Source organism: Periplaneta americana, chromosome 2 (assembly GCF_040183065.1).
Source record: "Periplaneta americana isolate PAMFEO1 chromosome 2, P.americana_PAMFEO1_priV1, whole genome shotgun sequence".
NCBI classification, from domain to species: Eukaryota; Metazoa; Arthropoda; class Insecta; order Blattodea; family Blattidae; genus Periplaneta; species Periplaneta americana.
In genome coordinates, this window is record NC_091118.1 from 193,682,816 (window position 1) to 193,697,512 (window position 14,697).

General features: G+C 33.9%; 1 protein-coding gene across 5 annotated transcripts in view; it reads right to left on the reverse strand.

The window, feature by feature from the left end:
* Pld (Phospholipase D) overlaps window positions 1–14,697 on the reverse strand; it is a 151,859-nt gene that overhangs the window by 47,614 nt on the left and 89,548 nt on the right. For all 5 annotated transcript variants that reach the window (XM_069819218.1, XM_069819219.1, XM_069819221.1 and 2 more), the window contains exons 7-11: window positions 11,573–11,770; window positions 8,112–8,191; window positions 6,913–7,148; window positions 4,494–4,607; window positions 2,203–2,342 (exon numbers count right to left, since the gene is read on the reverse strand). In XM_069819218.1, the coding sequence (XP_069675319.1) occupies window positions 2,203–2,342; window positions 4,494–4,607; window positions 6,913–7,148; window positions 8,112–8,191; window positions 11,573–11,770 (768 nt within the window). The remainder of the gene's footprint in view (window positions 1–2,202; window positions 2,343–4,493; window positions 4,608–6,912; window positions 7,149–8,111; window positions 8,192–11,572; window positions 11,771–14,697) is intronic.

Here is a 14,697-nt window from a genome sequence, read left to right on the forward strand (position 1 = left end):
CACATCATATAGCCTTCCAACGCCAACAAATTTAAAAACATTTTAAATGATTTTAATCCAATAATTTAAGCACACTGCATGTGCCTTAACATATTATATCACAATTATGATTAATGGAAGATTTTCTACTCTGTATGTTATTTTAAAACCATGTATGTTATTCCACTAATTTATGTAAAGCACACATGGTCAGATTAGTTATAAGTGTTTCACTGTATTTAAATATTCACCTAGTCTTCAAATATTGTTTTGCCAAAATATCACCTGAAGATGACTTCCATGAAAGTAAAAAATATCGTGATTTTTAACAATTGTACCTTTGATGTAACAGAATCTTTTCTGCTATTGATAAATGATAAGTGACTGACTGAAACAAAATAATGATTTATTCGATATAACTTCACAACACTTATCTGATATCCAACATGACTTTTAAATTTAGGAAATAGCCTATTAAGGCCCAGCCAAATTACCACAAGAATAATGTAATTAATTCCCACTTTTAAGGAAACCGGTTTAAGGAAAATCCAGCTTTTAAGGAAACCAATTTAAGGAAAATCCCGCTTTTAAGAAAACCGGTTTAAGGAAAATTCCGCTTTTAAGAAAACCGGTTTAAGGAAAATTCCGCTTTTAAGGAATATATTTCAAGTAGATATTGTGATAATGAAGCCCGAAATATCGACTCAACTTCCAGTATACAATAGTACCAGCATATTCGATAGTGCATCTCAATCGATAGCAATGCGGCACCGCATGGTGGCATTATTCTTTTTTGTTCTTCATGACCTTGCTTTGCGTTGCTTTCACAGAGTGGTTGCTTTGCTTGTTTAGTTCTCACGAGTTGTGAGGATCCTATTTCCAACCTTTTTTTTTTTTGTTAGTTTATGCATCGTTATAATGGCGACTAAACGGACGAAATTAACTATTGGACAGAAAGTGAAAATAATACAGGATGTCGAGGTCAATCCTCATAATATAACAGTATCGCACATGGCAAAAAAAAAAAAGAAGCATGGTTTGCCATCTATTTCATTATGGAATGATGGAAAGGAAAGAAGAAATTTTCAATGTTGAGCTGCAGTGTGGTTCGAGTTCAACCAAACAGAAAAACATTTGTGCCTCACCATTTGAAGAGTTAGAAAATATTATAATGAAATGTATTGTAAATAATAATTGTAAGCCTAATTAAATTTATAATGTTTGGTATATAACACACATGTTGCTACTATACTAGAGGCAGAAAAAATAGGCGGCTATGGCAAACCCCTCATTCACTACCCCGACTCCTACACCCTTAGAGCCTGCTTGGTGTATGGTTCTGTCCCAAATAACTTACTCCTCCATTCAATGTTTTGCGCTATAGGAAAACTTAAAAGAACAAATAAAATAATAACGTAATCTTTCAAGAAACATCAAACTTGATAAATAACGCCTTTAGTATTAATTCTGATACCAGAGCTCGACTGAGACATGACAGCGATTACTTGCATGATTAGAATAAAAAAATACTGGTTATTATGAGGGATTAGTATTTAAAAATACTGTTTAATATGCTATTATGGTATATTTTTTCGAACAAGCTATAACACAATAGTATCACAGACGGGCACTTGTCAACAACCTGCATTTGAACACAGCGACAGGAAGGTCTCTTTGTTCAGGTCATAAACCGCTAGAGAAAGTGTGGAGTGGGTAGTTTCTGCACAACACCAAAAACCCACCTATTTCTTCTGCCTTTACTATAGTTATTTTAGCCTTTCCTTCCCATTTTGTGTAAACCCTCTTTTAAGAAAAAACCTCCATTTAAAGGGGAAAAAAAAGTAATCACTCAGAGATTCGTTAAAAAGGAGTCTACTGTATATTACCCTAAATTTGTAGAAATAAGTCCAAGTAACTCAATACCTCTTAAGCAACTGACAAAACATTGCTAACAGAAAGAAGACAGGCAACATGAATAATGGCAGGCCTAATGGTGGCAGTGATAAGACTCGAGGAAGAAGTAAACATGCTTATCTTGTTTCATTTAAAATTTTTACTCTTTTGGTTGTAGGTGTGATGCAGATACAATAAATATACAAAAAGAGAATATTCATTGTTTCTCCTTCCTTGCTTCCCTTTCAATTACAACAATGCACATAATGATAAGCAAATGTATTTGATATATCAGCCATGTAACTTCCACAACGTATAAACAGGAAGTACCTGTGTTCATGATTATCCCAGCGGCCGTAACATAAATCCACACCTCCTAGAAACGCGTAGGTTTGATCTATCACTACAATTTTTTCATGATGTGCCCACAGAAAAACACCCACTTTGGCATGATCTGGGTGTCGAAGAACCTGAAAGGAAATAATGACCAAATTATCACACTACAACATTTCTCTCAGCTGTAATTATTAATAATAGGCGAAGAAAACAGGGGTAATATTATATTCAAAGTATATTTATTTATTTACCCCGATGAAGTTAAGGCCTTGGAGCCTTCTTTTCCACACCAACAGAAATGTATCAAAATTACGTACAAGAAAAGGTGCTCATCATCATCATCGTCATCGTCATCAGGGTTACCAACTCTCCCATATTTCCCAGGATCTCCCTTATTTGGCCCCAATTTTTAACAGACTCTCAGCTCCTGTATTTTTCTTCTTTTCGAACATTTTTCTCCCTTATTTTTGCATAATGTAAAACTTTTCATTCGAAACATTTGATTTTGTCGTGAATGATGATTTATATTATAAAGTTTGAGATGCACTAAAATGTGCAGTCTTTGTAGAAGGTAATGTCTGCCAGAAATGAATTTTAGTGCTCTCTCGTTTAAAATCAAATCATTTTAATATTATAAATCTGGCAAAACTGGCATACCAAGTTAGTAATGCTCATACAAAGATGGTGTAATTGCAATAAGTGAATGTCTCAGGAATCTTCTATGCCCCATCAATAAATTTAAGAATGCAGTTATATTGTCAGACTCCAAAGCAGCTATTCTATCAATCATCTCTAAACACACACCTTCATCTCAAACAGCAGAAATAACTAAAATGCTCTCTCAATTAATATCACTCAATAAAAGAATTGTATTCCAATGGATACCATCGCATTGTGGAATCCTGGGAAACGAGAATGCGGATGCTTTAGCAAAGAAGGGCAGCACTGCTACTTACAGACCTGTTACTAAATCTACGTATTACTCTGTGAAGAGATTTATTAAATCTACATACTTAGACTTCAATAAACAAAATTTGATAACACAATCCCAAGGGAAAAAATGGAACTCTCTGCATCATAATCCACAATTAATTCCCGATTTACCACGAAAATCGTCTGTAGCTGCATTTAGATTGGCAACAGGCTATGATTGTTTGGCCAAACACCTGTATAGAATTGGAATATATCAGTCCCGTAACTGCCCATTGTTCAACTCAAACCAAGAAATGGATTCGGAACACCTCAAAATCTGTGCTTCAGTGCCTGACCATGATAATATCTTTGAAAAATATTGGAATGCAAGAGGTCAAATGCCTTTATTGTCAAATGCCTGGCATTAGAAAACAACAACAACAATAATTGAACAAAAGAACAACTAGACATAGAAGGAGAAATTCAAAATAACTAAAATTAGCCTAATGTATTAAGGAATGATACAATGAAAATAAAACGGATACAACAGATAAAGATACAAAATAACCATCACACTTGCTTCAATATAATTAATCAAAAGAAGATAGGCTGTTCCAGTATCCTGGCACAAAGACAAGAGAAAGGATTACTCTTACACAAGCAAATTATTACTAAAATCCTGAAGATAAAAACAATGCCAACAAAAATTAATTAATGTCTAAACAACGCGAATTTCGTGGAATAAAACATACTTTTCTAGCTAAATTTTAAACTGTGACAGGTCCAGCAATCCCTGACGTCACTAGGTAATGAATTCCAGATGGGAGACAATACTACAGTGTAAGTTTTTTTTTTACATTACCCCATACTGAAAGAATATCAGTAATACATCTTGATTACACAACTTTTAATACTATATCACTTCGGAAAACGTATTGTGTGTCTTTCATGTGTTAAATTTTATTACCTTGTTAACATGAAACAAAACAAAAGGCGCCAAGACCAGCAACAGCCAGTTCTGAAAATGGCCAATAGCATGCCGAAACATGTTAACAAAGTAATAAAATTTAACACGTGAAAGACACACAATACGTTTTTCGAAATATTAGTAAGTTTCAAATAACATTTTAACTCCAATGACTATAAAATAGTAAAAATAAGCAAGGTAATGATAGTTATGACATGAAGAGGAGAAAGAAAGTGAAAGAGACACGAGGAAAATGAAAGTGACGAAATTACGTTACATCAAAATTAATAATATTAGTAACTATTAAAGGTCAGTACTTATCACGTAAATTAAATTTACTAACTCTGAAAACGAGTAAGCTCATGTAACATAGTTAAAAAATAAGTAAGCATATAAGAAACTGCACCTTGACGTTGGTGGGGTGGACAGCCACAAGTTTCTGCTTGCTGTAGTAGCTATTGATACCTAATGCTAATTCCACTTCCTTGTACAGCAACACGAACACCTTCACACCCTCTGCCTGGAACAGAAATAGGAATATTATTCAGTCTGAGAAGAGTGATAGCAAATGCTGATTAGATCAATGACTCAGTAGCGGACGGTGGGTTTGAAAGTTGAGGAGGCCAAGACGTGACTGATGAGAATATAAAAATATAAGGCCTGTGACGTACCTCATTACCAAGCGCAGAATTTATAGGTTTTAAGAAATTAAAATTAGGTTTTCCAATTTATGTTTTAGGATTTTAAATCTTATGTTTAGGAATTGATATGATTTTATGGGGGAAAAATAAAAATGAACAACATAGGCCTACTGTTAATAGGTATATTATATCGGCTTGGTAAAGATTGCCTCTCTTTAGGATATTTTAAATCCTAACCTACGAATTAGGTCTTTCTAGGTCATATTAAAATTAAGAATGTTACTCTTTGCTACATAAAACGAATAAGAAAAGCAATATTTCGAGAGTAACGAGATAGCAACAAAATTGATTCGAACCTAAGAATTCGTGGCTTTCTCATTACTATTACATAGTCTAATTTTACAGCAGATTAACTCGACGATCCTATTTCTTCTCAGACCGATCAATTAGATCACAAAATACTGAACAACTGCTACTAGAAGAAGCTAGAGACAAATCTGCATGTTTCTTAACTATCGATATATTTAAAATACTGTATAAATAAATATATCTCGTAATACAATAGAAAAAAAATAACAGGAACACCCGCAAATAAGAGAAAAATCTATCAACATAAAAGAAAACCTTTACGCGGGGAGAGAAAACTAACAACACGTGACTTAAATTTCTAAAAAAAAAAAAAAGAGAGAAAGAGATAGAGAGAGAGAGATAGAGAGATAGAGAGAGATATAGAGAGATAGATAGAGAGAGATAGAGTTATAGAGAGAGATAGAGAGAGATACAGAGAGAGAGATAGAGAGAGATATATATAGAGAGAGATATAGAGAGAGAGATAGAGAGAGATATAGAGAGAGATATAGAGAGAGATATAGAGAGAGATATAGAGAGAGGGATATAGAGAGAGATATAGAGAGATAGAGAGAGATATATATAGAGAGAGATATAGAGAGAGATAGAGAGAGATAGAGAGAGAGATATATAGAGAGAGATATAGAGAGAGATAGAGAGAGATATAGAGAGAGATAGAGAGAGATATAGAGTGAGATATAGAGAGATATAGAGAGAGAGATATAGAGAGAGATCTAGAGAGAGATATAGAGAGATATATAGAGAGAGATATAGAGAGAGATATAGAGAGAGAGATAGAGAGATATAGAGAGAGATATAGAGGGAGAGATATAGAGAGAGATATATAGAGAGAGATATATAGAGAGATATAGAGAGAGAGATAGAGAGAGATAGAGAGATATAGAGAGAGATAGAGATAGAGATAGAGATAGAGATATATAGATATAGATATAGAGATAGAGATATATAGAGATAGAGAGATAGAGATATAGAGAGATAGAGATAGAGATAGAGATAGAGATAGAGATAGAGAGAGATAGAGAGAGAGAGAGAAAGATATATTTTTCCAATACAGCCGAAACAGTTGTAGCGGTGGGTAGGACATCTCCAAATTCGGTTCCCCTCGCACGTTCTAGTCAAGTTTAAACCCTCCGCTAACCAGCTACCTTATTGGTTGAACTACTGTTGTCATGGTTACCAGGGAGTAGAGTATGTAGCCGACTCCTCTCGCATAGACACTGCAGACTGCTAGATATCGACTATACAGGTTACAGCACTGTTATTTTTCCATACGAATTATTTGTACTATCTACGGTATAGCGAGTGGGCATCACCAACTGGATGTGGTCGACTTTACGTAACTTACATCTTAGTCGTACTGAATAGTAAAAGTAATATAAAAGGGAAAATGTTCGTCATTTGTTGTAACTTGTTTGTGATCTTAATTCAGCTGGAATTATTACTGCCATATTGTGTTCTGGTAAAATATTAGGGGAGGCACGGCCTCCCTTGCCTCCCCTGAAAATCCGCCGCTGAAATGACTCACTTAGTTTCAGCTGCATTTACAATTTAACTAGTGTATGTAGACATACGTATAATTTTACCAGAAAACGAGTAATTCAACTTAATAAATGTTAAGATTACCAGCAATGCAAATTTCAGTTTTCTAGGAGCTATACTTATGTGACAAACAGTTAAATTACATCGTAAAGACATCACTGAAATATTTATAGCAATTTTATTTACTTTATAATATCTGATAATAACATACAAGTAGTATAACCTCTATGATACTGCTCTGTAACTACAAATACTAGTCAGTACACACAAACTTACAGCCTTGCGCTCTAAAATTTTGTCCAGGCGCCAATAATCCCCTTCTACAAATGGCCTCTTCATATAAATCTCTGGGCTCAGCCACCAGTCTGCTATGAAAATCTCTTCTTTAGCTGCCTCCATGGCGTCAGCAACAGCTGACATATAACTACACCCGTCCACAAACCAAGCAGCATCTATTGATGTTCGTTCAGGTGCAAAAGAGTTATGACTGTTTCTCTGAGTGAAGCATTTTGCTGCAATGATCAAAGTTCGTAACTTATTTATATGTTGATTTTTATAGGTTGTTCATAATTTCAATTCTTACAACTCATGACAATTAATACGGTTTTATTAAAGTTAACTTAATGTACGTATACAAATCTTTTATAAAGATAAAGCCAATACAAATTCCAAAACAGTTTTCTATTTTCGTATTACCTACAACAAGATTTAACATTTTGGGCCAAAAGACAAAGAATATGATTATGTCTCGTGACCAGAACATAGTACGAAATGGAAATATAAAAATTGGAAATTTGTACTTTGAAGAGATGGAAAAATTCAAATATCTTGGAGCAACAGTAACAAATACAAATTACACTCAGGAGGAAATTAAATGGACAATAAATATGGCAAATGTCTGTTATTATTCGGTTGAGAAGCTTTTGTCATCCAGTCTTTTCTAAAAAAAAACCAGAAAGAATTTATAAAACATTTATATTACTGGTTGTTCTGTATGGTTGTGAAACTTGGACTCTCACTTTGAGAGAGGAACAGAGGTTAAGGGTGTTCGAGAATAAGGTGCTTAGGAAAATGTTTGGTACTAAGAGGGATGAAGTTACAGAAGAATGCAGAAAGTTACACAACGCAGAACTGCACACATTATATTCTTCACCTGACATAATTAGGAACATTAAATCCAGACGTTTAAGATGGACAGGGCATGTAGCATGTATGGGCGAAACCAGAAATGCATATAGAGTGTTAGTTGGGAGGCCGGAGGGAGAAAGACCTTTAGAGAGGCCGAGACGTAGATGGGAAGATAATATTACAATGGATTTGAGGGAGGTGGGATACGATGATAGAGAATGGATTAATCTTGCTCAGGATAGGGATCAATGGCGGGCTTATGTGGGGCAGCAGTGAACTTCCGGGTTCCTTAAAATCAAGTAAGTAAGTACTGTAAGTAAGTAAGTTAAGTAAGTAAGTGTTCTTACCTTGATTGTTGGCGATATCTTTGAGGTATGTCAGCCATTCTTTTCGTTTCCGTTTTGTCCAGCATTTGATTACAATTTGTCTGCAAAAAAAATAAAAATGTCATGAGCATAGCAGCGATAAAATTTTTCCTTTGTCGTCTCTTATAACATAATAAGTTGATGTTTATTTGCACAAAAACTAAATTTTCTACAACTACTAGAACTCAAGCATTAAAAGTGACGAGTCTTGTAAACGAAAGTAAAATCCACGGGAAAATAACTATTAATTTGTTACGTTGAATTATAAGTAAAAGACAGATGTGTTTCTTATTTCACAAGTCAGACTTCAACTGTCTGTTGATTTGTCTACATTTAATGTTTTCAAAAGAAATTTTCCGAATTTTCCCTCAATAGTGTTGACATGTTTGCAGAATCCCTCTTAACCAGCAACAAAGGGACCAGGCTAGTTTCGGATACGAAATTTTGCAGGATAATTGAATAAATACCGGCAAAGGTAAAGGTAAAGGTATCCCTGTAACATGCCATGAAGGCACTTGGGGGGCATGGAGGTAGAGCCCCATGCTTTCCATGACCTCGGCACTAGAATGAGGTGGTGTGGTCGGCACCACACTCTGACCGCCTTTTAGCCCCGGGAAGGACCCGGTACTCAATTTATAGGAGGCTGAGTGAACCTCGGGGCTGTTCTGAAAGTTTGGCAACGAGAAAAAATCCTGTCACCACCTGGGATCGAACCCCGGACCTTCCAGTCCGTAGCCAGCTGCTCTACCAACTGAGCTACCCGGCCGCCGAATAAATACCGGTATATACAAAAAAGTTCTTATTTCATGGTGCCAAATGTTGAAACTGCAGCCGTGTGAAGCTTATTTCTCTATCACTTGCTCGTAATTGAATACATATAAAAACTGTGTGGATTTTCCTTATTAAAATAAATCACACAAATAACACAAACATAACATAAATCACACAAATAATACACTAATTATAGGTTCGAATATTCACTGAAAATTAAAGTTCTTGCGAACTTCCTAATGTGGCAACACTAACGGCCCGAACATAACTAAATAAACATAAAAACTGTATGGATTTTCCTTATTAAAACATATCACACAACACAAATAATACACTAATTTTAGGTTAGAATAATCACTGAAAATAAAAAGTTCGTGCGAACTTCCTAATGTGACAACATTAACGGCCTAACATAACTAAATAAACATAAAAACTGTGTGGATATTCATTATTAAAACACATCACACAACACAAATAATACACTCGTTTTAGCCTCGAATATTCACTGAAAACGAAAGTTCCGTTGTTTTGGTATTGCTGGTTATTTGGGTGCCAGTTATGAGGGATTTTTCTGTAATATATTACATACCACACACTTAAAAATATAATTGAACAACGCTTAGATAGAGGCTAACAAATACGTGCAATGATAATTCAAGTACAGTATGAGTAATTACCATTCACACACTTTCCATAGTATTAACAGAAACATGCACCATGTGACTACAAGTGACCTTGTAAATTGTCACTAATTTTCACTAGTATCATCTTAATTTATTTCCTGATAATGTGATCTTTCAGAATAATAATAATAAAACGGCTAATTTGTCTTAATTTAAATTTTCGTAGCTATGGCTTAAATGACCCCTATTAAGTAGTGAAGTCATTGCTGTAATCAAGCCTCATTACTTTAACGAGTATGCAAAAATGCTTCAGAACTCAAGATATGAAGTGCAATACTTATGAACTGGGATATACATTTAAAAAATAACACTATCATATGAGTAGAAAAGATGGCCAGACAAATCTTAGAGCAATGACTTCCCAACTTCAGATTGTTACTGATGTTATGGTTGTGATAGGATTTTATGGATAATTTGATCATGTGAGTGAAGGGAGGAAAAAAGTACCTAATCACTGTAATGAAATAAGATGTAATTACAGTAAAATCTCGTTAATCCAGACCCCGATAAGCCGGACTTCGCTTAATCCGGACAGCCAAAAAAGATGGGTTGCAAAAATTAAAGAACCTTGTTTTAAGACTTATTTTTATACATTAGAATTATGGCATTACAATAATTACAATATTACACCTACAGTATTAAAAATAAAGAAAATTTATGAAGTTTGCATTAAAGTACTGTAATTAAACTATACAATGATTTACGTTTCAGTGTACTATATAGTGCATAGTGTATTTAGGCCTAAGCCCTTTAAATACATCATAATAAATGTGTTTTGTTGCTATAAATGGAGTTTTCATACACTTTCTACTGTTCTTTTAGGTTATTTCAGTTAATCCGGACTTTCGTTAAACCGGTCAACTTATCTCCCCAATTAGTCCGGATTAACGAGGTTTTACTGTACTGAAATTGTGTATATTAATTATTGTCAAACTAGCGAATCAATTACATTTTAAGTAGCTAATGCACACATATTATTTATGTGTAATATAGTACAATGCTAATTCTGAAATTCTAGAAATAAGTCTCTTTAAAAAACATTCAACATCTTATAATTTTAGTAAAAGAGTTATTGTGTTATTCAACTTATTTCATGTGAATTATTTACGATTTTATATAACTTTAAATATTCGAGTAAGATCAATATAATTGATTTCTTTGCACAATAGAAACATGTCATTTACTTTTAAATTAGTTGTTTTTAAATGATAATTATAATGATGATGGTAATAATGATGATGACGACGACGACGACGACGACAACAACAACAAATAAGTGTTCATTCATTCCTGTAACTTAGATGTGTTAAATCTGCTCTTCAGATCTTGAAATTTGTTGTGGCTTTCGTTAAAATGTTGTTTTGGGCAAAATTTATCATCCAGCTGTATTTCGTCTCATCAAGTTACTTGCTTTTCAGAAAGGCTTTTCTTTTTTTGGGCCAATAACTCTAACAAAACTGCAGAAATTTCTGTATAATTTGGTCTATGGCGAGTCCACGGCCTCACTTCACTTAACCCCCGTTTGGCCTGATTACCTGGTTGGATTTTTTTCCGAGGTTTTCCCCAACCATAAGGTAAATGCCAGGTAATTTTTTGGCGAATCCTCGGTCTCACCTCATCTCAATACATCTCGTCAAAAAATTGCAGAAAATTGTAAAAAACTATAAAAAAATTGGTAAAATTGTCATTGTAATCTTGTAAAATTTCGACTCGTTCCACATCTTAAAGCTTCATTGATAATGCAAGATCTATGGAATATAGTAAATGAAATGCAAGGAAAACGTCTGCTGACACTGCAGAGACCTCTGACAGACAAAGCAGGAAATGAAGTAAGGAATATGAGGGCGGGCTCAAAAGCAGATATAGATTATCGAAAAAGAAAGTAGAGGGGTAAAGTATAGAACCTATTCAATCTGAAACATCTCTTGAAAGTAATCTGTTATCACAGCCTAAATATTCAAATCACATACATAACGTCTTGAAAAATACCTGGAAAGATTTGAAATCTGCAATCCATGATTTAGTCCAGTGGCATATAATCCGGACGAGACTTCAAACCCTGAGTCAAACAGCATAACGCACTTCACCATTCCGTCTTTTGGCCTCATGTAGCCCAGGTACGTGTCTTTGACAAATAACCAACGTTGCCTCCACGTGCCACAGAGGTCACTGCATACATAGCTGCACCTGCAATTTTCAAATCACAACAACAAATGCAAATATGAAGACGGAAAAGAAAAATAAGCCCCACATAAATTCCATGCAAATATGAATGTTTAACCTCACAGGATCACAGATCATGCAGACTCAAATAAAAGATAAACATGAAGAAATGAAGCTCAGACCCATATGTATAATGGACGATGTATTTAACAGATACGAAAATAATTGAAATAGCCTTGCTGCATTGTGTAACAAATTTCTGTGTAAATAAATTAGTATGTCTTTCTCACGAAGGTTATGTTTGTCTCTGGACACAAATATCGCAGATTCAATCGAAGGCAATGTATGAAAAATTAAACATATGGTTACTTTCGAAAGGCAAGTGTCACACGAAGTTTTAGAGGTTCTATTTCGCACTAACTTTATGGCATATACAATAAGGTTACCAGATTTTTTCCACAATTTCCGGGGGCAGAAATCGACATAAGAAAAACTACTTTTAACATTTCTGTTGTTTTCCAATGAGTTGTGTTTTTACACAATTTAAATAATTAAAACACTCATTCTATTCACACACTAAAATTATTCACTTCATTTTCCTAATACTTAAACTACTAGTATTTTGCAGAAGAGTGAATTTTTCAAATAGATCTTCTCTGGATCCCAATTTCATAACAAATACCTGACAGGTCATGTTGAAGCTGGTTAAGATAGCAAGCATGGCTCGACCAGTTCCTAACCTCAATCTGAACTTTTGAAATGTTTACAGCATGTTAATCAGAAGAGAAAAAAAAACTCCACTGAAGTATTACTTCCAAGAAGACTTATATATAGTTCAATAAACGTCTGGAATTGTGTACAGGGAATAATTTTTTCAGAGGAAAATTAAAAAATTTCACTCCATTTTGAGCAAAGAGCAGCATTTTCTTCATTACATTTTCATATTTCTCTAAGTCACATATTTCTTCAAGTAGTAAATTTCATCAAATTACTTTCATCCAGGTCAAGTCCACCTATATTTGAAGAAAATTAGTGAATTGTCTCTTCAAATTTCTCTTTTTCTAGAGGGAATTTTAGCAAAACGCATTTCATAATATGGTCACAGTCTACTATATACAGTCACGAAGCTTGGGGTCATTTTTTGCAAATCTCGCGATAGTTGCTAGCCGCTTGGAGCGCTGTGAGTACTAGGAACAATAGACTGTGCCACAGTCATCGTGATCTAATACAGGCCGTAAGGCAGACCATGTAACCTATCATTATAATTAAGTGTAATGTCGTGTATGATACCCCGGACATTCAATTTGTCTGTATTTTAATACTAAAATTGAGTACTGAATTATTGTATTTATCTACTACTTAAGAGATGATGTAACACAATTGTACGTACACTAATTTCATAGGAGTGGTATGGTAAATGTTTTGTCTAAAATTAAGGAAGGTAGATGTGCTAAATTGAAATCCCAATATAAATTCTTTTTTTATTAAACCTCAAAGTAGCTTCCAGTCTAAACTTGAAATGTTGACGCGAACAGATTATGTTAACATGTAAAATTCTCTTCATATTAAAATAACACAGTTTTGTAATTATTTCTGCAACATATTATGCAACAAGAAGTAAACGGAACTTTTAACACATTACACTAAATAAAGCTTAGCAATGATAAGCAATAATTATAATATTTCACTGAGCTCCATACACTGAAATAGAAAACCCGAACAAACAAACAGCCTGGTCTAGATCGAAAAAGCATTGACTGTGCCGTATTTCGCATTTTTTGTGAAAATTTCGTTATCAGTTGTAATAACTGTAAATGGCTAAAATACAATAATTTGAATAATAATATGGGACAAGGAGACGTTTGTAGTACTATAAATTGTAAGAAAAATAGGTTAGAGTTATCCTTCTGAAAGATCCAGGAAGGTGAGTTTACAGAATATAATATATATTTTATGAAAATAATATATAAACCTTATGTATTCATATTTAAATAGTGGAAGGAAGGTGTTAATTTTTTCAAAAGAACACGATATCGAAAGTACAATACATTTTATGGTCTGCTAGGGAAAGAGTCTGTGATGAGGCGATAGTGCGATCCTGGTGGTGAGCAACTACCTATGGATGCATATTTCAACTGTTGACGTTTGCATATTTAGTAAGTATTAAGCTTCGTGACTGTATATATTAGACTGTGATATGGTATTATAATTTAGCTTCCCCATACTTCATTTCATACCAATAATTTCTATTCGATGTCGTCACAGTCTACTATATACAGTCGCAAAGCTCAATATGTAGTAAAAATGCAAACATGGATAGTTGCCCACCACTAGGATCGCTACTATCGCCTCATCATCGCAGATCTCTCTCCTAGCAGCAGACAAAATATGTTACACTTTCGTTGTGTTCTTTTGGAAAAATTAACACCTTCCTTCCATTATTGAAATATTAAATGCATAAAGTTAATTTATTATTTTAATGAAGTATATTAAATTCCACCATAAACTCGAAGATACCTCCAAGAAATAGGTTAATATTATTTTTGTTTGTGCAAAACGAACTGAAATTTACTATAATCGCTTCACTCATTCAAGATTATAGCGATAATTAACTATGAAACCAATAAATATTAATTTGCATTTCCCTTTACAACAATAATAATGGAAATATGAATTAATGGATTAACTTACGTGTACCGGTACTTGTAGTGTAGGCTTACATAGTTGAGGTTAAGCAATAATAATCACACCAGAATTGGAAATAAAACGTGATTATAAATTTTATTATAACAGATTTTTTCTACGTCTCTAGTAAAGTAACAAATAAAAATAACAACAAAATTAACAGCTATAATTAAAAACATATCCTTTGAAAAAAAAAGTAGGCCTAAGCAATAATAATGCCACCAGAATTGAAAATAAAACGTGATCAATAAATTTCATTAAAACAA